The sequence below is a fragment of the Tenebrio molitor genome, chromosome 6 (assembly GCF_963966145.1).
Source record: "Tenebrio molitor chromosome 6, icTenMoli1.1, whole genome shotgun sequence".
Classification (NCBI taxonomy): domain Eukaryota; kingdom Metazoa; phylum Arthropoda; class Insecta; order Coleoptera; family Tenebrionidae; genus Tenebrio; species Tenebrio molitor.
In genome coordinates, this window is record NC_091051.1 from 6,179,984 (window position 1) to 6,203,116 (window position 23,133).

The window sequence follows — 23,133 nt, forward strand, 5'->3', positions numbered from 1 at the left end:
TTTCAATTAATCCGTTTGATGGATTTGGAATCAAAGAGGGATTTATTGGTTAATATTTCTGAAAGAAGATGGATGGAGATCTTATGATTGTAGTATTGCGTATCATAATGAGAATAAAAATAATATACGCAACAGAGAACAAAGAAAGGTTTGTACATTTATGTACATTTATGTATGTAATAAAGTTCGAAAATTTTCATTCTGGCCATGTTTAAACAGTTTGAAAAGTTGTCTTGGTAATGTAATCAAACTTAAAGATTTCCAAGGGGAACTTTTTCTTGTATATTTTAGTTGAAAGAAATTTTGTTCATTGAAGAAAATTTCTGTTGGTAAAAGTATACAGAAATCGGTACTGATTACTATACCAAGCAATAACAGCAAAATGTGTTCTCTCAAAAACCATACAACGTCTTGTCGACAACCAACATAAGACAGATATTGAAAAGTGAATGAACTGAAGGACAAAGAAAAAAATGATAATGTAAAAATAATTTTTGCTTTCATTGAGTTTGAGTTCCAAAAAAATTCAAAGATGGGACAATCACAAAAGGTTGTGGCCGTGGCAAGGTTTCTTAAAAGGAAGAATGATAGTAATTCTTATAAGGAAAAATATAGTTATACTCTGTACGCTGATAGATTGCACGTTTTTTGACAGAAGACAGACACAGAGACAAGTGTGGCGGGCATTAATCTGCAAGGCTACAACGGTTTTCTAAATAACGTGAAACAATTGAGATGGAGAGTTTAGTATTTTTCACTGCGTTATGTTTTGGAACTAGAATTTAAAAACGTTCAATCTGTTAGCGTACGGGTCATTCACGAAACTCGGTAAGGCTCGATAAGGCGTTGCAAATTCAAAACCGTGACAACCGACATTGTTGAAGCATTGTAGCATTCCAAATGATTGTAGTCGAAGCAACCTATGCCCATGTTATGAAATTTTTGCCGCTTTCACATTGAACTGTCAATTTTTTCGCTGTCACTGGCATTTTTTAGGTGAAAAGTGCGGTGATGAGAATTTTATTTATTTCTTTTTAAATTAACGATTGAATATAACAATACTGAGTTCCTTAATTCCTCTGTGTAAACGGTGTATTCACTTCACTTATTCATATTATTTTGGAAATTTTTATATGAAGCGGCAACCATAAATTTTACATTCAGTTTTTACGCCTACTTGGACTACAATCATTTAGAATGACCCTGTGTATTTGCCGTTTCGTTAACAATTTGCAAATTTGCAACGTTTCGTGAATCTCCCCCTAAGTTTTAATTTAAGTGTTGTAAATATCGTTCACGTTGTTCACGTTGGCATGATGGGAGGCCATGATTTATTTTTTTAACGTTGGACACATTGTTTGATTTCCATCAGTAAAGTGCCTGACATACTGACCTATCAAAGTGAACATAACGTGTTGCTGAATTTCCCGCGATGTCTGACTATTCTTCTATTGCAAACTAGTAAAACTGACAACAATGCATTAGACATTGACGCTATTTATAACCTCAAACTTAGAAAAACATAACCTAATTCAACAGACAGCTTTACTATTAAATTAATTGCAAGATTTCCATGGCCTCTCATTGTGCCAAAACAATGTGAATGCATTTTAAGTTAAACGAATATACGCGGGTTTTTTGAAATGTTAAAAAGATGGTTTATTTATGGCACTGGTTACACCTAGTGAGGAAGCAAAATTAATAATATATTATTACAAATTTATGGTGGCCCAGTTCATCATACAGCGTCAGTGAGGCACTGGTTGAATGAACGGTGCATAGATGGAGGAGGGTTGTTTTACTTGCCACCTAGATCTTCCGATCTCACTCCCTTGTTTTTCTTGTAGAATCACATTAAATTAACTGGTGCCCCACTTCTACATCAAATCTAAATCAAATTTAATAAAGGAGAATTTGGAACAGCCCCTTTTGTAGGAAATGTTCGAAAGAGTACAAATCAACATTATTAGAAGAGTTGAGTTTTGCAGCATGAACAAAATTTAGAACATTTGCTCTAATTTTTATTTTTCCTTTATTTTTTTAAATTTTTCACTGACAGGTTTTTTGATTTTTTAAAATGTAACAGGTGTTCAATTGAACAACATCGTAAATTAAGTTGATTAGACAAAGATAGCGACAAAGATGAAAGCCAATTCGATGAACTTTTCAATTGAATGCTTGATTGATACAAAAAATCAAACCCCTACCATTGTTAAATTGATCTAACATGCTGCCAACTTCCTTTCAGAAAATATCTTCGGGCCAGAAATAAGATACATTTCCTTCATATTTCCCCTAAGTTTCTGCTGAATTCTTTTGTGAATTTGGAGACACTCTGTTTTCATGACGAACATTTTGGCAGTAGCAAAGGATCATGCGCAAAATAAAACAACAAATAATATGTAATGTATAAGTGAATTTATTTTCAAAATAGTTTCTATACCTAGGTTAAGAAAGTATCTGTTACAAAACATTAATAATAATTTACAGAACAAATAGAAATCAATTGAATAAAATGGGTCAATACTTCATTTAATTCAATATTCACAATTCCTTGAAGCATTTGTGAGCTCATTGTTTTCATAAAATTTTGTTGTGATAATATCCTCTCCTTCACGAACTGTTTCAAATTAATCACAGAGCACAGATGTTATCAAGAGTTGGGATCCAGACACTTGTTTGAATCGAAGACATTTTCACATTGCAGTAGCATATCGTGTATCAGAAAAATCTTGAATCAAACTATTAAAGTTAGATTTTAAGGATAATTCAAGGTGCATTTGATAATCATAAAGATTTGATAAAAAAACAAGCAATCTAATCTGATTGAAAATCTGTTACCTACTTATATTTTTCTTAGTTAACAAATTTGGTATGATTTATTATTTGCCAAGATTGTACAATAATCCTTATAATACTATTAACAGTTGTTCGTGCGTAAAAAAATAAATTTAAAGCTCTGATTTAAAATCTATTATATCAGATTTCAAAGCTTAAGATAGGCAAGATATATAAAAAGTTAATTTATGAGACGGCAAAGTTTTTCCAAAAGAGAAAAATCAAGAACGACATAAAATTTTCCTTTAGAAAAATATAATGCAAATCTAAATTTATTTCTAAAGCGAAATATGTAGTATCGTGCGTTCAAATAAATTACAAGATTAAAACACGAGCGTAGCGACGGTTTTAAGGCCTCGAGGGCAATTAGAAAAGCCTAATTTACCCTGAAACGAGTTGCATACAAAATTTTATTGTTTGAAACGACGTCCCTGAAGTTTCCAAATCTTTTAAAAATGGTTTCGCATTTGTTTTTTACAGTTTTGACAAATTTTTCAAGACATGTCAGAAATGTGACGTTGAATGTGCTGTCCAGGGCAACGGTTCGTTAAGCTACGTATACACGAGACACTCAAATGTCGACACTCGTGTCTAGAGGTGGTCTATAGAGTGAATGTCGGTGTATGTACAGCACATAGATCGGTGTCGCTAGAGGCGACATTCGGTGTCACGACACCCCACGTGGAAATTACTAAAAAGTTGCATAACCTGCGAACGCAAATAAATAATGGAGTGCGAAAAATAAAAAATAAAAAATCTGGAGAGGGAGCCGATGATGTGGTGTTCACTTCAAATTGGGAGTTTTTCAATTCCATATTATTTATGATGGGAGGAATGACACGCGAGAACACTCAATCAGACATTCTCAAAAAGTTTCGGTAATATTTGCATCTTGCATTCTCAGTTCTGATAGCAAACGATTATATGCGCCTAACTCCCTTCTTTTCATGATCCACTCCTTCACCCAGCAACTTCTTGTTTTTTTAGAATTCTTTCGTTTTTTTACAAGGCAATAAATTATCATCGCTGCCGCTAACCGTCTTTTTATTCTTGACATGGTTGAAAATAGCCCACTACATACATGATGCGTATAACCTTTTACTTCATGAAATTGCCGGAGATTTAATTATGTGTAAACACTTCGTAGATCAGTCTATCAACTTTAGTGTACTGAATAACTCTAGAAACTAATCTATGCAACAATTTACTAAGTCGTGTGAACACATCGTAGACTAAATCTAGACACGAGTGTCGACATTTGAGTGTCTCGTGTATACGTAGCTTTATCTACTCATTTTGCTTTAGGGCAGTTAAGAGGCAGTTTACAAAGGAGAAAACTGAGAATTTATTTGAACTCACGGTATATTACATGACCTGCTATATTCGTGCAATAACTTACGTTCCGGATACACCTTAGTATTCGTGGTATGTATTATACAGGGTGTCCCAAAACTGGCTCCCCAGAGAAAACAGGCATGTGCCGACAACAAAAAAGACTCTAAATTGACTAAAATAAATTTTTTGCTATCAAATTACCGAGTTACAAAGTTTTTAATTTCACCAATCCCGGAAGCTCGTCCTCAGGTATTACTAAAAAATCCGATCGGTTGCTAAACAACAACAAAAAATCTCTGATATCGCACAAATCAATAAAATGTTTGGGCAACTGGAATTTTGACGTTTTCCGATATAAAAATTCGTTGACGTTTATCTGTCATCAACATCAAGACTTGACAATTGCAAAATTCGAAATAAAACAATAAAAATGGCGATTCTAAAAAGAACCATTTATTTAAATAGGTAACAATGTTAAAGCAGATGTTCGAAATGACCACCATTCAATTATATGCACAATTGTGCTCTACGTAACAAACTTCTTATAGTAGCGTTAGTTATCATTTCTTCAGTAACTGAAACAAAAGCCTCCTGAATTCAAACTCTCAGATCAGCCTCTGAATTTATGAGCCGCCGGATAAATGATTCAAATCTGGAGACCTGGCAGGCCAATGATGCGGTCCTCCTCGACCGATCCAGCGCTGTGGATATTGGTTATCCAAAATTTCTCGAACGTTTCTGCTAAAATGTTGGAACCAGTCATTTATGCGATAAGCAAGAGGTACAATTTCAAGTAAATCAGGTACAGCCAACGCCAAACGTGATGGCGAGAGAACACCCTGCGCACAAACCCATTTTTACTTTTACTCCCACTACTACCCTTATCCTCAGAGGCAAATACACTATGCATAGGCGTCTCATTAGTTGTCTTCCTATTTTGTCAAGGGTTTAAGTTCTGTGTTAGATTTATTTCTTTGCATTTTCTTAAAAATGTCGTCGCCTGGCAAAAAACCTGTCATTAGGAGTCAGACACGTGAAATAATTTAATTTCCTTTATCATTTGTTCCCCTTATTTAAACTGTCTATGTACGTCACTGGCCTGCCAGTTGCTTTAGGCGAATGATGCTTGAGAGGGGAGTGTTCTACCTGCGCGACCGCTCGCCATCACGTTTGGCGTTGGCAGTAGCTCCGTTCCAATGGACTGATCATATCTTGCCCCCGTTAATCTTGCGGGGAATTCAAACGGTCCAATCTAGAGCCGGGGATTCGTAATTTTAACAAATGAACGGATCCACCACGCTTATACTTGCCAAACGATCGCCCAATAGCCCAGTCCACAAATTAACAGAAAACCTATGTTGAAAACCTCTGAGAAATTATTCTCTTGGATTTTCCTCTGCCCAGATATGAAGGTTGTGATAATTGGAACAACCTTACCGGCAAAATAGCGACTCATCAGAAAACAGTATCCGTGACAAGAAGTGTGAAGCATCGTTTTGGTTTATTAACCATAGATAAAAGTCTCGCCTAATTGGATAATCCTCTGGCAGAAGATGTTGTACTCGTGTATAGTGGTATGGATGCCTCCTATTATCAGCTAGAACTCTCTGCACCGAACTCTTGGATAAACCCATTTCACGAGAAACTGTTCGAATACTCCGGGTGCCGTCTTCCCCAAAGACATTCAGTACGGCTTCCTCGTGTTCGACAGTCCTTACATTTCTTGGAGCACCCCTAACTTCTTCTTCGAACTGGCTGCATCTGACCCGTTTCTCGACCCCGAGCGATTAATTTCAGGATTGTTTTGTCTTTGTGGAAATTGTCACGGTACAAGCTTACTGCTTCACGTGCATTGTTCCCACATCGCGCAAAAGTAAGAATCATATCTACGTACTCAGAGGAAGAATACATGTTAAATGATACACTTGAATTAAATATCGCAGTGAAATTCTATAACAAATGTCAAACTGACGTAAACAATTATTCTAATAAATGTAGTGGACCAAATCAAATGGACAGAATTATAGAGGTTTACGGATAAAAAGGAAACCTAGGCAACGCAAAATTGCGATTATTCCACCTTAATGATGCTCAACTCTAATTGGTCAACTTCAGAATGTCTTTTCTCGGTTATCATTTGAGATAGGACTTTTTTTCTTCAAAATACACGTTAATATATTCGCCCTAAGGCTCCCTTTTTTCTCTGGGGAGCCAGTTCTGGGACACCCTGTATTTTGCACGACCTAGTGTATTTAATTGTTTAAAAGAAATTTGTCCAAAAAGACACAGCAAAACAGGGCACACTATATTTTTATTATTGTTCATAACATGAATGAATGGTGTTTAATTGTCTACGTAACAATATTCAGTAATATGTACTATGATTGTAACATAAATGTAAATATGCAATAAATACATATAGGTGTTAATTTTTGTTGTTTTAAACAAAAGTACTTACTTTATTATTACTTTGTCACATTTTGTCAAGATAACAATCTTATTTATACCTTTTATTTCCAAAGGACTCTTTTTTGAGGGATCAAAATACATAATATATTTTTCGGCCTCCCAATCTGGGAAATATAGCGTTACCTTACACTTTAGGTCAAGGGAGGTGCGATTTCCCGTACAATGTCAAAAATTTCTAGTGGAATGTGGGAAAAATCTAGTGGAGTACGGGAAAAATGTGCGGACACCGTTGATTTATTCTTTTCACAGTTACTTTAAAATTAAAGTGTCCATACGTTACTTTAATTTAGTGTAAAAAAACACATTTCCCTGTATAATTTTTCCGATAAATGTGTTTGTTTAATTTATATCGATCGAAAAAGAAAATAATCGTAACAGGGAAAATACAACCTATTGGGTTGGCAGCTGTATATGTCAAAAAGTTTGACAATTGTCAGGTATATCATAAATATCTGCAAAATTGCACAATAAAACTAAACCACAGAAGTTGATATATGGTTTTGTGTACCTACTTTATCCAGTACTAGCTGTTAGTGCTAAAGTACAACTGGAAAATAAAAATATACAAAACATTCTAACCCCAAAATTTTGTATTCACCTGAAGAAAGATGATTCGTTTTCACCAGGAAGTAGTGGTTAAGTACAAGACATTTTAATAATTTGCAACATTATTAACATAATTTATTTTGTAAAACTACAGTTGTAAACATTATTGTTACAATTCTCCACTTTAGAGAACAATGCAGAAACAATTTGGTAACTGTCAGCTTTATTACTTCTGGGTTGAATGTCAATATGTTGTACTGGTGCTTCTCTTACGGTACTGATGATGGAATTCTCAATGTTGGATGTTTACATTGGAAGCAACTGCTAAAAATTCAAGTAGATTAAAGCACTGTATTGAAGTTTGTGACACAACTCACCATTGTTTGAGCTGTAGCTGTAGTCATCACGAATCATTTTAGGAACTTCAATCTTGTGTCCATAGGGCAATCAAGGTTCAAATATTTGTCAATTTTATTTGAAATTGTATTAATACCAATTTAACCTGACTTCCATGTATTTCTTCACAGTTTCAACCCAGTTTGGATTGGTAATGGCAAACGATCTACAAATATTGGTTTTTGTGTCAGTTATCAATATAATATCTTCCCTTGACATTTTCCATTTTCAGAGTATATAACTCCTTTCGGAGACAGGCACCACAAATACCTATTAATAAAACTGTCTGTAATAAAATATGGTTTATTAAAAATTTGTGAATTAAAGAATAGTTATTACATACTTTCGTGAGAAAAAATTGTCCTATGTAACGTTGTTTCGATTTTTGTGGTAATAATTCAGAATTTAGTCCTGCCACTAGTTGTACTGCCTCTGGTGTCACATTTAACTAACTCTATATTATATACTAGACATTTTTTTCACTCGATTAATACACCAAAATCAAATTTTGAAGCACGACCGTGAAAATTTAGCCGGCAAATAATTTGTTAGGAAAAAAACAAATGCGCGGTCATGGTCGTCAAGGAATTGATTCCACAGCATTCCGATTCTTTATTGACGATGTCAAATTCTACAATAAAATTAGTCTTGATTTTTGAAAGATTTAATATTTTGGTCAGCCGAAAAGTCTAATACAAATGTCGTACGGGACGTATTTTCCGGCCCTTCAACTAATCAGGCACTCGGCTGCGCCATCGTGCCCGAAACCAGTTGTCGTGCCGGAAAATTCACATCCCGTACTCTAATGTAAATAACTATTGTACAAAGGGCCTGCAAAAACGTCTATTCAGATTCATTTTTATTTGCTTCGATGTATTACACATTGTTAGTATTAACAAAATAAAGCCACTCATTAAAATTGATGCAATGAAAAACTAGCTGACGTTTAGAGTTTCTTGATTTAAATCAAATAGAAAACAAGTTGATATTTAACAAAAGAGTAGAATTAAAATAGTTGAAGTCAACTCCTTGGAGGAGTGAAGAATAAACACGATTAATAAATTTGATATACAATACTAAGAATTTGTTCTTAATCTGTCTTGAAACGTTATACTGTTACATACATATCCAAAGGTTATTATACTAAATATTAAATTGTTAAATTATGTAACTTTCTTAATAAATACAAAGTTTTTTATGAAAATATTGATTACTTTCGTATGACATACAAAATTGTTTTACCTCTTGTAACTTCGTAAAGAAAAATTTTAAAGGAACTGACAGATAACAAAATCACATGTCAAACTTATATTTAATTTAGATATTATTATTATTATTATTTAAAAAAGAATATTTGCGGAGGATAAACCTATAACGCAAAAAGCTTAATTTAAGACGCAGATGTAAATTAATTTCTGTCCAACATCCTCTTAAAAGCGTGGACAGTAGATACATTGACAGTTTCAGGAGAGAGTCCGTTCCACAAGGTGAATGTTCGATTTGTTAAGAAAGACTGTCTTACCACACCTTTAAAAGATTCCTTTTGGGTTTTATAGTCGTGGCCACGAAGTCTCTGATCGAGAGCAAATTCAAGGAAGTCACCCATACAGCCCGGAAACAATTGATGTGTAATTCTGAACATTTGAATTAAGTCAGCTCTGTCTTGTCTCCTGCATAAAGGAGGCAATGAAAGTATTTCTAGTCGGAGCTCATAGTTCAGTTTCCTTAAATCTGGATTCTATCTTATACAAAGTGTTCCAAAATGGTTGTGTAGTAGGTTTTGACAATTTGAGTGTTTTGAATTTCGACGCATATTAGAAAAGTGATACCAACTATCAAGAACCGTCAAAATGAGGTTAGGTGTAGGTATCAACCAAACAACATTGACTAAGTCATTTTGTAATGGTTTTAAACCAATTACAACTCCTTAGAGAGTAATAAAATGTTTTGACTAGTTTTCGTTGAGTAAGCCGGAGGCATCATTTCTTGTTTATTTTTGAATATTGACGATAGGCAATGAATGACAGAAATGATATTTGACACTTGCCAGATGCTTGGATGGAATCTTGGATGTTGTGTTTGGTGTAGTGCAGTGCGGGAGCTTATCGTCGAAAGGTGGCAAACTTTTTTTTCCGATTCAAGCACCCAACGATACCACAATCATTTTGGAACACTTTGTACATACAACACAATATACAATAATTTTTATCATTATTTTTCCTCTTTTCCTCTTTCTCTACATAGAGAGTTTTGATACATTGTATCATTGTTTAACATAGAAGTTGACGAAACAGCCGTTGAGTCGTAATGAATCAAATGGGGAAAAGGGTAATTACAAGTTTTTCTAAAAGTGAAAGATTAATAACATAATCCTAAGAATTTTACCTGGTAGATTATATGGTGATGTCATGATAGCAATCAATTTGGATTTATTACCTGATCTTAAGTCACCTCGTAATCCAGAAAAGCCAAAAAACCACTTAGCTTTGTGTGTTATGATTTATGATATACATACAATGATTGAGAGATTTGGTTTTAAATATTTTTTTTTGTGTTTGTAATAAAGAATTCAGCAAGAGTCAAATTTGCCGCTTATGGTGATACTCCTAGATGAATTCTTTCTTTTTCTTAATTTTTTAATATTAAAATTCATTCATAATTTTTATATAGCGTGAAAACCGTGTTGATTTGTACTTATACATTCCAAGAAATAATAACAAGCTGCAGCGAAATATGGCATTAATTAGTTACTGTCATCTTTTGACTATTCAAGTGAGAATTAAAAGGAATTTGTTAATTATTTCTTTAATCCGATTGTCGATTCTTGTCATATCAGTCAATGATTTATAGTGGTAATCCAACAAAATCTCCTATTTTTGCGTTTTGAAAAACCAAATGTTTGAGTAAAATCAAGGAAGGTTGTAAAAATATGTTTTTATAAAACGTTAATGACAGGAATTTCGTAATATAAAATTTACCTGGAAATATTCCCCAATGTATTTCTTAAAATAAATATGTAAATAGTAATTTTTACTGTAATAAATGAGTAATAAGTACCCTTGTTATTTATTTTTAGCTTAATTTTGTATTTACTAATGTTATCTTGTTTTGCTTCATTTTAAAGACTTGTGCAAATTGGGTAATTTTGCCTCAAACTTCTCCATAGTTACATTTTTCAGTCTTAATTAATTTCACTGCAACAGTACAAGATAACTCCTTAAATATTTTGGTGAGTAACAATTTCACATCGGATAGATAAAAATGAAACACAAGAAGCAATTTTTCTTATTAAAAACAGAAAAATGCTTCCATATACAAAATTTTTGTTTGTATTTTTACAAACATATTGCTTTCAACAGAAATGTTACTAACCATATAAGTATTTTTTAGTTCTTGTGTTACATTATGTTTGTTCTCATTTCAATAAAATTTAGGATAACATTGTTCTCAAGATAATTTGTAGAAAACCCAATCCATTAAATTTTTGAAACTAATAACTTTGACGCAGATTCATTTATCAAACGGACTTACATTTGTCACCGATTTTGATATAAATTGTTCCTTCACAATTCGGAGAGCATCAGTTTGAGTTTTTGCTTGTAACATTCGTTAAGCATAGGCCCGAACCATCATGATTACTTTGGCATTCTTCGTCATAACGGCCTTCGCCGCCATTGAAGTGAACTCAGGTATTATCAGTGAATTCTAATTTTTAACAAATTCTAATACAATCGCATTTCTTTAGCTCCAACATGTCCGTCCCGGGATGGTCAAGACTCGGTTTACTTCCCTGACGACGACTGCACCAAATTCTGGCAATGTTCCAACGGTACTCCTTATCTATTCGACTGTCCTGCAAATTTGCATTTCAACCCTAAATTGAACGTTTGTGACTGGCCGGACCAAGCTGGATGTGACGGTAGTGCTAGCAGCGGAAGCAGTGGAGAGGATAGCAGCAGCAGTAGCAGCGGTGAGAGTGATGGAGATATCAGCGGTGACACTGAAAGCGGTGAGAATGGTAGCGGTGACAATGGTAGCGGTGGAGATGGTAGTGGGGAAGGAGACAGCAGCAGTAGCAGCGGAAGTAGCGAAAGTGGTAACAGCAGTGGTAGCGGAAGCGGAAGTGGGGAAGGAGATGACACCAGTGGTAACGGTAGCGGAAGTGAGGAAGGAGATAACACCAGTGGTAACGGTAGCGGAAGTAGCGAAAGTGGTAACAGCAGTGGTAGCGGTAGCGGCAGCGGCGAAGGTAAGACACTAAAGAAATAAACCAGTCAGTGTGACATAATTTAATTGCACAGGTCCAGATGGTTGCCCAGCTGTTGATGGAAAAGATTCCGTCTATCTCCCTGACGAAGACTGCACGGTATTCTGGCAATGTTCCAACGGTGTCCCTATCTTGCAAAAATGCCCTGAAGGTTTGCATTTCAACCCCACACTGAATGTTTGCGACTGGCCGGATCAAGCTGGATGTGACGGTAGTGGCAGCAGTGGAAGCAGTGGAGAGGGCAGCAGCAGCAGCAGCAGCAGCAGTGAGAGTGGTGATGGCGATGACAGCGGTGACAATAATAGCGGTGACAATGATAGCGATGACAAAGGTAGCGGCGGAGATAATAGTGGGGAGGGAGACAGCAACAGCAGCAGCAGTAGCGGAAGTAGCGAAAGTGGTAACAGCAGTGGTAGCGGTAGCGGCAGCGGCGAAGGTAAGACACTAAAGAGATAAACCAATCAGTGTGACATAATTCAATTGCACAGGTCCAGATGGTTGTCCAGCTGTTGATGGAAAAGATTCCGTTTACCTTCCTGACGAAGACTGTACTGTATTCTGGCAATGCTCCAACGGTGTCCCCATCTTGCAAAAATGCCCTGAAGGTTTGCATTTCAATCCCACACTGAATGTTTGCGACTGGCCGGACCAAGCTGGATGTGATGGTAGTGGCAGCAGCGGAAGCAGTGGAGAAGGCAGCAGCAGCAGCAGTGGCAGCAGTGAGAGTGATGGTGGCGATGACAGCGGTGACAATAATAGCGATGACAAAGGTAGCGGCGGAGATAATAGTGGGGAAGGAGACAGCAGCAGCAGCAGCGGAAGTAGCGAAAGTGGTAACAGCAGTGGTAGCGGTAGCGGCAGCGGCGAAGGTAAGACACTCAAGAGATAAACCAATCAGTGTGACATAATTCAATTGCACAGGTCCAGATGGTTGCCCAGCTGTTGATGGAAAAGATTCCGTTTATCTTCCTGACGAAGACTGTACTGTATTCTGGCAATGCTCCAACGGTGTCCCCATCTTGCAAAAATGCCCTGAAGGTTTGCATTTCAATCCCACACTGAATGTTTGCGACTGGCCGGACCAAGCTGGATGTGATGGTAGTGGCAGCGGTGGAAGCAGTGGAGAGGGTAGCAGCAGCAGCAGTGGCAGCAGTGAGAGTGATGGTGGCGATGACAGCGGTGACAATGATAGCGATGACAAAGGTAGCGGTGGAGATAACAGTGGGGAGGGAGACAGCAGCAGCAGCAGCGGAAGTAGCGAAAGTGGTAACAGCAGCGGTAGCGGTAGCGGCAGCGGCAGCGGCAGCGGCGAAGGTAAGGCACTAAAGAGATAAACCAATCATTGTGACATAATTAAATTGCACAGGTCCAGATGGTTGCCCAGCTGTTGATGGAAAAGATTCCGTTTACCTTCCTGACGAAGATTGCACTGTATTCTGGCAATGCTCCAACGGTGTCCCCATCTTGCAAAAATGCCCTAAAGGTTTGCATTTCAATCCCACACTGAATGTTTGTGATTGGCCAGATCAAGCAGGATGTAATAGTAGCGCAGGGTCATCCGAAGATGATTCTAACTCGAGTTAGAAAGTTTTAAGCCAGATTGATTATTAAGATAACATTGTAAAAGCGATTATTTCCAATATATAGTGTATTACAATCTCTTAACACTATTACAATGTTATTTTTAAGCCCGATTCTGTATTTATATTTATATTTCAAATGTAGCTTAAATAAATAAAGATAAAATTTAATATTGAGCAATTATATCCGTGTTTTATTCTTTGGAACAAAGAATACTTTATTCTTAGTTTCCACAGTACATATTTAAAGTGTTTCCAAGTCAAGGAAGAAGTGAATCAAAATGATGATGTAAAGAAACCGATACCGAAGGTCGATCGATATTGCTGTTGATTATAAATAAATGTGTAAAGAAAATCTCTCTAGATGTAGGCAAGAAAAGAGCCTCTTCGTGTAAATGTCATCTTCCACAGGGGGATTTATAAATGATTGTCCCATCGCAGTTGGCGTTGAAAACTTACACAAACATTTTGGATGTGCCGCCAGCCTTTCACCCATCGGTGATACTACATAGTCTCACCCAGGTTATGAGGCTTGCGGCACATTCAAGTACGTCACCAACGCCTACTGCGATGGGACAATAATTTATAAAAACCCTGTACAACGTAAAATGTGCAAAATAAGTAATAGGTAGTTTATCGTTTCACTCGCGTTTTAAACTGTCTCACTCATGCCATAAAGAGCTCAATTTACACACCAACGAGTTGAATACAACGTTTTTTTGTTCGATCGCTTAAAATTAGCTCGACGTTTCGTTTTGACAAGTTGTGACATTTATCAAAATCCGTTCGCACAGGAGAAAGTTCTCAAAATCTGACACTGTCGAACAAAAAATAGTATATTATACGCCAAGGTGGAGAAGTTCATGATTATAGCCAGAGCGCCAAGTTTAGATCCCGAGGCGTGCCGAGGAATTTAAGGCGCGAAGGCTATAAGGGACTTCTTCACCGTGGTTTATATGGTGATGCATGGTGATGAGGTGGCCACAAAGATATCTAAAATTTGTATCTCTTACGCAACTTGAGCGATGTCTTGTCCCAACAGTATTTAAAAATTGCTTATTACGCTTTAATTCAGAGTCATCTACAGTATGCCATTTTGGCATGGGGTCATTCACCTTCGCGGCATAGACTGTTTAGGTTGCAGAGAAGAGCCATTAGAATAATTGCAAAATTAGGGTACAAGGATGACTGCCACGAATATTTTCAGAAACTCAATATTCTCACTCTACCCTGTCTATACATCTACAAGTGTTTAGAACATATTATAAAAAATCTTCATTCCTACCCTACTCTTGGTGCATTTCATGACTACCACACCCGAGCCGAAGCCATTAGCTTTAAAACAATAAGATTATCTAAATCCAAGGATGGTATACATTATTTTTGCATAACATTTTTTAACAAACTTCCGGTGAAAATAACAAAAACCATTAATGAAAAGATGCTGTTGAGTAAAATCAAATCATATCTTATAGAAAAATTATTTTATTCGTTTGAAGAGTTTTTAGAGAATAAATTCACTGATTTTATATGATATGGGTGCACAAAGTCTTGTAGTTAATCAATAATTTTTCGTTGCTTTCGTTTTTGCTCTTTTACTCCTTATTAATTATAATTTGATGTACATACAGGTGTCCCAAAAATGGCGTACAAACTACTTACTACCTTATCGAGGATGTTTAAATGTACATGAAAAAAATATGGAAAAAATGTTTCCGACAAAAAAATCAATTATTTTTATTATTATTATTAACGATAATACAATGTAAACAAAGATATATTCATACATCATTACCTTGCAATGTTACCGTAGAGGATTTAGAATAATTTTTTCGATTTCCAAAGCTTCTAAATTCTCTATTATGCAGGATTAGGTATAGGTAGTGAGCGATCTTGTACTTTGTGATAATATGTACGATTGGACGTAGCTGTCATGAAAATTTCATTCATATATTTCAAAATAATTGACCTGTTAAGTGCTACTTTCAAAGACCGCCAAATCAGAAAATAAGTCCAATAGAATTTTTTTAACATTTTCCTGGCGTTTACGGTAATCTCTTCTACACCGTAGTGCACCGTTAGTACGCCATTTTTGGGACACCCTGTATATTATTATGCTTAGTTGAATTTTTTAGCTGCATTCTCTTCTAGTTAAATCTAGTTGGTTGACGTGTGCAAATACGCTGTATCTTGGCATGAATAAACTTATTATTATAATTTTTTCATATCCCACCTCCACCCGGCGGCACGGCAATTTTGCCGGAGTACATACACTATTACCGATAATACTATCAAGTGTTGCTGAAATTATAAATGGTAAAATCGAAATTTTTTCTAAACACCAAAGATTTCTCATAGCAACGGATAGTTCTAAATATTTATTAATTTTTGTATTATATGTCTGTGTTATATTGTGTGAATTTGGAACAGCTATATCTAAAAGATATGCTTGCTTTTGTTGTTTATTTAAAATAATAATGTCTGCTCTGTTATGCTGAATGTGAATGTCAGTTAAAACTGTGCGATCAAAATATAATTTGTAATTGTCATTTTCTAAACAACTTTCTGGTTTATAAATGTAATGTGGTTGTGTATCCTTTAATAAATTGAATTTAACTAAATTCATGTGTATAATTTTTGCGAATATATGATGACGTTTTTTATATTCGCTTTGAGCCAAAACGGTGCAAGAAGAAATGATGTGTTCAATGGTTTCCCCTTCAGTTCCGCAAATCCTACATTTATCGATGATCGATTGTAAACCGCATATGTGTTTTTTATAATTTCTTGTATTTATAACACGATCTTGTATTGCAAATATAAAACCCTCAGTCTCAGGATGAATATTTGATTTTTTAAGCCATGCATGAGAAGCTTGAATATTAATTTCTGGCTGTTCTAGCTCTTTAAAATATCGCCCATGTAAAGACTTTTGTTTTATATTTGCTATAGTGTCAGGTATATTTGGCTCAACAATATCTGAAATTACATTATCACTTAAATTTAAAGGTGTGTAACCTTTATCCGCTGAAACCAAAGCATTAAAAAAAGTGTTATCACGAGCTCTATTGAGAAAATAATTTTTTAGTGAAGCAATTTGATTGTGTTGTAGAATTTCTAGATTTGAAAAACCCCTACCACCATTTTCGCGTGGTAAATTAAATCTTTCAATAGCAGATTTGGGGTGATGTTTACAAAATTTTGTAAAGAGAACTCTAGTTTGAATATTTATATTCTGTAAATTAGTTTTGGACCATTTTATAACACCAAAAGAATAGGTCAACAATGGAACAGCATATGTATTAACTGCTTTAATTAAATTATTACCGTTTAATTTTGATTTTAAAATAGATTTAATTCTTAAATAAAATTGTTTTTCTAAATTTTCTTTTATAATTGAATGTTGAATATGATTTGATTGATTAATACCTAAATATTTATAAAATTCTCCTTTATTTAAATTTTTAATGATTTCTCCTTCTTTAGTTATATATTCTAAATTTTTGTAATGACCACGACATATTGATTGCGTTTTACACTTATCAATACCAAAACTCATGCCAATATCATTTGAGAAATTTTCAGTTATTGTTAGTAAAGATAAAATGTGATTCTTTTTAGATGCATAAAGTTTTATGTCATCCATATAAAGAAGGTGATTTAATTTGGATAGTGTGGTATTATTAACTCTAATATTGAAACCATATCCAGTGCTATTTAATAGATTTGTCAAAGGATTGATGGCTAGACAAAACCATAAAGGACTTAAAGAATCTCCTTGAAAAATTCCCCGTTTAATTTGAATAGGCTCGGATTTTAATTTAGTATTGTTTATTGATAAATTTATTATTATTATTATATTATTATACAATTTTTTTCACTACTAGATACGTTAAAACCCTTTCTAATAATTATTATTAATTAAATTATTTTGTCCGATGCGACGATTGTAAATTTTATAATAATTGAGTAGTATAAGCTATGTTTTCTTCAACTATTATATCTAACGCAACAATACCTAATCAAGGCATGTAAATGTGATTGTAGTAACTCTCAAACATATAAAATTACTTAAATGTCTTTGCTGTCAAAGATTGAAGCTGCGTGTTCTAAACAATAAAACAAAATGTCCTAGAAAGTAACAGTGCCAACGTTATTTTTTATAGAGTGGACGAATAATAATGATCTCGAATTTACTTGCCCAAAGAGTTGTTGCCTCGACCCACAAAGATCCTAGAGTCACTTGTAACGGGGGTGTTGGAGAAGGATTACACCTTTAGGATTTTCTCTAGGTATTCTAAACATTTCAAGATGTAACCATCTGTAGTCGTTACTTTGTGGCTTTCATATTTGCCAACATATTTTTCAATTAAATCTGACTAAAAGAAAAGTGTTGTTCTTGTGCTCGTCAAAGTATGCATTCATATTTCAATATTTATTAAGTTATATTTTATTAAAAATAAACAATAGTTTAATACCATTGATTAGGAAACTTGCTGTTTCTAAAAATATATCCGGATTATAAAAACAAATTTTATCAATGTTCGCATCAAAATTGAATTAGTTTCATGCATTACGCTAAAATCGTCAGGTTCATTCAAGTGTGGTATTTATTTTTTTGCATATCGTAATGATAATGAAAGTGGCACTTTTTTATACGCAAAATCGTAGTGAAAGTAGCACTTTTTTTACAAAAAAAATCGTGGTAAAAGTAGTACTTTTTTGCATCATTTTATTCCATCTCCTTGGAGATGATTGTCAAAGCATACCTAATTTTTTTTGTAATTTTTCATAAATCCTTATAGACCAAATTTCTCAACTTACATCGATATGCAAAAAAATAGTGAGTACAACACGTTAGAAAAGTCTCTTTTTTTCACTTATTTGCTTGAATCAATCTGAAAATTCGTGAAAAAAAGTATGACTTTTATAACTAGTTGTACAATAGTAGTTTATTTAATGAGTTCGTGCGTAAATTGGGCCTTTTTTGGCACGAGTGGGCCATTTTAAAACGCGAGTGAAACGAGGCCAAAAAAGGCCCAATTTACACACGAACGAGTTGAATACAACGTTTTGTTGTTCGACGAGCCCCTTAAAGGCTCCAAATCGCTTAAAATCTTTAAATTAGCTTGACGTTTCGTTTTGACAAGTTGTGACATCAAAATCCGTTCACACAGGAGAAAATTCTCAAATTCTGACAGTGTCGAACAAAAAATAACTATAGTAATTCTCATTTATATTTTAGCTCACCTAATCAAAATGTAAATAAAACCAAAGAATTTCAATTTTTCAACAGAAAAATCAAAACCCTTAATTTTAAGTTTTAAAAACAGCATTGGATTTAAATATGTCAAATGACCCAGAAGAGAGTACAACAAAATATGGAACTACAAGATGAAGATTTCTTAAAGATTTTATTCGTATTTTACTCGTATTTATCACTAGCCCGTTGCTCCTGATTCCTCCAAGTACTATCATCCATAATAATATAATTTTTATAATATAAATATATTACTTAAAATCACTGAATAAATGTTACATGTGCAGTGCATCTTTTTATTTACCATTATGCAATCATATCAATAAGATTTAATAACTTTTTGTATATTGTGTTTGCATGTTTTCCCATGAAGTAGTCGACATGGTTGAAACCAGTAAGTTGTAATTTTCCATAAACTTTAGCATTGTACGGTAAACGGTCAAATAATAAATCAGCATCCTGGAAATTAAAAATAATTTAGTGTTATAAAATTTGAAAACTGTATCTCACCTTTGTTGTTGCCAAAATGTCATTCACGCTTGAAACCAAATAAACAGGGACCGTGACATTTTCAACAGGGTAGAGAGGAGGGGCTTCAGAATGATACATCTTTAAATTATTTCTTCTTCCATAATCAAACATTTGAAATTTTGTTTCGGTTTTAGTTAACTGTAAGTAATGTATAAGAATTTTCCAGGAATAGTTTTTGAAATAAATTGCACAGTCAAAATTGACTCGCGCCTAAAAGAAAATAAATGTATACAGATTTCCGTTCCTAGTAAGAATAGTTAATACAGGATCTATTTCTTCTGGAGTCCACCCAGAAAAAAAGGAGAAGATATAATTCGCAGCAGTTAACAGGAATGGGAAAAGTCTAAATAAAATTCTTGTAAGTGGGACCAAGACCGGAAGAAATGGTAGGACACTACCAAGTTTAAACATGCGAAGTAGATCCTACAATATGGATTGTTAGTAGGTAAGTATAAAAAATAGTGTAAAATCAAACCTGAGCAAATGGTAGGGATCGTATAAGATTCGCAACCAGAAATTCAGGGCTTGAACCATGTTGAAAGTAGCAAGGCATTGCCATGAAGATGAACAATTTGACTGAATTTTTGGCATGTTGATTCTTGACCGCAGCATAAATTAAGCCACTGGTTGAACCCTGCGAGTGTCCAATAAAAATTATGTTTGAACTCTTTGTTACACGTTTTATCAAGTCGATTTGACTTGGAATATCGAACACACCAACTTCGTGGAAACTAGAATTCACATCGATAACGTAGTCAATGTAATGTAATTTTTTTACCTAAAATCCCAGTAATCTAAGTATGAAATGGAACTGTTGGTATGATCTTCAGAAAATAAGGTACCTCTCTGATTATTCAGCCAAACATCGTAGCCAGCCTTCCATAAGATAAGACCTGCACATTTTGATAATTTAGTGTGACCTAAATTTTCCAACGAAAAGTTTGTGAAAACAAGATCTCGCGTTATCAGTAGTCAATTTGGCCTTGCACATTTTAATTTTCATAATTGGCAAATAAGAAACTTATTATAATAATAAAGTGACTAAAAGAATTTTTAAGTACAAGTAAGCTTCAGTTATTGAAGTGAAACTTTTTATGGGAGGGTTTTGAAATTCTGATCGGCAACCTTTTTATGTGACTAAAAGTGGTGGGGGTAAACACTGTCTCGCACAACGGTTGCGCCAATATTTCCATCTCACTTAAATGTAAGTTAATCTGTTTGACACGATACAAACATCCCTTAAAATTGTGTATACTTCTGTCTTTGTCACACTCACGGCATTTATCGAAAATGTCCTCTCTTTAAATTTGGAGGCTTAAAAATGAACAATGAGTTACGCATTTCGATATTGTTTAGTGTTATCGTTGTTTATAATTTATTTTCTTCATTAAAATATACAATTTTGTTGTGAATATGCCTAGGTCAGGCGCAGAAAGAACAAGAGCGTGGCGTGAGAGAAAACGTACGAGTGAAGTGACAGTTCAGAATGTGAAAAAAATAAAAAAAAATAAATGAAATTGAAGGAATAAAACAGTGGGTCATATGCATAAACCATTAGCAAATGCTTTTACTTGTATTAGTGAGAGATAGAAATACATGGACTCTATTAGCTGGAAAAAGACAAATATATACCTAGTATAAGCAAATGCTTATTCTTATGCATATTACCCAATGAACCAGCAACTAGCACCTCGGCTCAGCCACCTCCTCTTGCACCTATCAGTGATAATTTACAATATTCTGATTTCCCTGTAATACAAAAGTTTCACTTCTATCGTGCGTCTTTACGACACACTCTCTTTTTTTTTATTTCAGTTAGGATTTAAATAAAAAATAATTTTATCGATTGAACCTAACAATAATTATCTACCTTGTACTTTTAATTTTCTAGGAGATACAAACTTGAATAAATAAAAATAACTAAAACGTAGGAGTAGATGAAGTACTACAAAAAGATTTTTTCTACTTCGGTGTCACAATGAGCATTTTGTGACACCGAAAACAGTTTCACAAAGATCAATTTTATAGCATCGTTTCTAGTGATTATTGAATGTAAGGTTGATATTGATAGTAAATTTCAGTGTTAAATGCAAGGAGGTTATTTTAACCTCCTTGGTTAAATGTGATGTCATTTTTACCTGAATCCATGTTTTGGATCAAAATAAACATTTGGGAGACAATTTGAAATTTACTTTTCAATGAAATGACATTGTTTCGTCAATACCAACCCAATTCCATTAAAATAAAAGTCACTAGATAATTATTTTATATTTAAAAAAATTAAATGAATGAAGCCGAAGTAGAAAAAATAACATGTTGTCGAACTCGTTCGACAATAGACTGTCTTGTGCAACTCGTATAACAATGTATTATTGTTAAATGATCAATGGCCACAATCTACTGGCCATTTAACTAACTAGAAAATATAAATGGCAAGAAACGAAACGAAGAGGCTATCTAAATATTTACCCAAAGAGTTATTGCCTTGACTCATATAAATTCTGGAGTTCACTGTCACGGGGTGTTGGAGAAGGATCGCGCCTTTTGGATTCTCTCTAGGTATTCTAAACATTGTTAAGATATATCCATCTTCAGTTGTTATTTTGTATGCTTCATGTTTGCCAGCGTATTTTGTAATTAAATCTGGCTAAAAACATAATCCTTCCAGCTAATGTATAAAGATTACAAAAAAAAAAAAATAACAAAACAAGATAATGGTTTACCATCACGAATTTACAGACTTACTGTTTCCAGAAACATATCCGGATTATAAAAACAATTTTCATTAAATTTTGCGTCAAAATAATTTGCAAAATTTTTGCATGCGTTGTTGCCGAGAGTCATGCGATTAACGACAGAGTTGGCCGAGCTGTTTATAAAAACTGTTGAACACAACACAATTTTTAAAATCATTGTGGACTACTCCACACTCCACAATCCGCTAAAAATGACTTGTAGACTTCCATTGCGTTGCATAGAAGCGATTAAAAGTGCATTTGATAAATACTGATTGATTAATGAAGGTCAAAATTAATGACATTATATCTAACTAGACACACCGTAGAGTGAGACAGCGAAAAAGTCCGCTGACCGTGGGCAAAACATTCTGCACTTCTGCAGCAACTGTATGGTCCTTATTATTACAGAGGTGTTGTAATAAGTATTGTAATCGCTTTGACACTAAAACACCCATCTTTTAGAAATACAGATGCAACTATAAACTTTTGCCGCACAATAGATAAATTGGTAATTGTTCACTTTAACTACTTCTGGAATTTTCGCGTTTTTTCTGGCTAGACAGCCTTAGGGCGTCTTCCTAAATCGTTTCCCACCATTGAAACCTTGTGCAAATGCCTTTTTTTTCTCTCCTGTTATGTTTCAAGGTCGCGCCAATGTCTTAGTATAAATAAAGGGTAAGGAAAATTCATTTGCACAAGGTTTGAGTGGTGGAAAACTTTGCAGGAGGACACCCTGAGGCTGTCTAGCCAGAAAAAAAACGGGAAAATTCCAGAAGTAGTTAAAGTGAACAATGACCGATAAATTATTCGATTATTATTATACTCAGTAAGAATCCTTTCAAAAAGACGACATGCCGTTCGTCTGTATTTGACATTTGACAGCAAGGCATAATGAGTTGATTATGTTACCGCCATTGTCAAGAAATTATACTATTTTGTAGTGTTGGGCATAATCGATATATTTTGATAATCGAATACTTAAAGCGAAATAATCGCTTTGAATAATCTAAATATCCATTCGACTTTCCAATTATGGATGATGCGCATGCGCAGTTGTGTATTTATTTCGAATTTCGTTCCCATTGCAATAATAATAATAGTTTTGTTTTTGGGACACTTTTGTCATGATTTCCAAAGCTTTGGATAAATCGAATTACATTTTCGTCGTTTCTT

At 34.5% G+C, this 23,133-nt stretch overlaps 2 protein-coding genes and 1 long non-coding RNA gene across 6 annotated transcripts; 1 reads left to right on the top strand and 2 right to left on the bottom strand.

Annotated features, from left to right (window-relative positions):
- Positions 1-7,304: 7,304 nt before the first annotated feature.
- On the bottom strand, positions 7,305-8,355 carry LOC138132696 (uncharacterized). Its single transcript, XR_011160161.1, has 3 exons — positions 7,928-8,355; positions 7,566-7,870; positions 7,305-7,512 (listed from the first exon to the last, which is right to left on the bottom strand). It is a non-coding gene; the product is annotated as an uncharacterized lncRNA (long non-coding RNA).
- A 2,757-nt stretch (positions 8,356-11,112) lies between these two features.
- LOC138132666 (protein rtoA-like) lies at positions 11,113-13,615 on the top strand. Of its 2 annotated transcripts, XM_069050265.1 has the most exons (6): positions 11,113-11,273; positions 11,330-11,833; positions 11,886-12,287; positions 12,340-12,720; positions 12,773-13,165; positions 13,218-13,615. In XM_069050265.1, the coding sequence occupies exons 1-6, from the start codon at positions 11,216-11,218 to the stop codon at positions 13,433-13,435; spliced, it is 1,956 nt and encodes a 651-aa protein (XP_068906366.1). In that variant the 5' UTR covers positions 11,113-11,215; the 3' UTR covers positions 13,436-13,615. The 2 variants fall into 2 exon arrangements, with proteins under 2 accessions (XP_068906366.1, XP_068906367.1); XM_069050266.1 differs by lacking the exon at positions 12,340-12,720.
- Positions 13,616-18,973: 5,358 nt separating this feature from the next.
- LOC138132672 (lipase member K-like) lies at positions 18,974-22,214 on the bottom strand. 3 transcript variants are annotated; one of them, XM_069050272.1, is made up of 7 exons: positions 21,968-22,212; positions 21,692-21,869; positions 20,001-20,115; positions 19,698-19,953; positions 19,487-19,645; positions 19,202-19,432; positions 18,974-19,150 (listed from the first exon to the last, which is right to left on the bottom strand). In XM_069050272.1, exons 1-7 carry the CDS (start codon positions 22,133-22,135, stop codon positions 18,998-19,000), a joined length of 1,260 nt encoding a protein of 419 aa, XP_068906373.1. In that variant the 5' UTR covers positions 22,136-22,212; the 3' UTR covers positions 18,974-18,997. The 3 variants fall into 3 exon arrangements, with proteins under 3 accessions (XP_068906373.1, XP_068906375.1, XP_068906374.1); XM_069050274.1 differs by having other exon boundaries at positions 21,692-21,890; XM_069050273.1 differs by lacking the exon at positions 19,487-19,645 and having other exon boundaries at positions 21,968-22,214.
- Positions 22,215-23,133: the final 919 nt, after the last annotated feature.

Coding starts and splice junctions, on each gene's coding strand:
- LOC138132666 (XM_069050265.1), top strand. CDS start 11,216: ATGATTACTTTGGCATTCTTCGTCATAACGGCCTTCGCCGCCATTGAA. Junction 11,274..11,329: donor CGCCATTGAAGTGAACTCAG/GTATTATCAGTG, acceptor GCATTTCTTTAG/CTCCAACATGTCCGTCCCGG. Junction 12,288..12,339: donor CGGTAGCGGCAGCGGCGAAG/GTAAGACACTAA, acceptor TCAATTGCACAG/GTCCAGATGGTTGTCCAGCT.
- LOC138132672 (XM_069050272.1), bottom strand. CDS start 22,135: ATGATTTTAAAAATTGTGTTGTGTTCAACAGTTTTTATAAACAGCTCG. Junction 21,870..21,967: donor CGGATATGTTTCTGGAAACA/GTAAGTCTGTAA, acceptor TTATGTTTTTAG/CCAGATTTAATTACAAAATA. Junction 20,116..21,691: donor TCAAGGCAATAACTCTTTGG/GTAAATATTTAG, acceptor CAAAATGTGCAG/GTCTTATCTTATGGAAGGCT.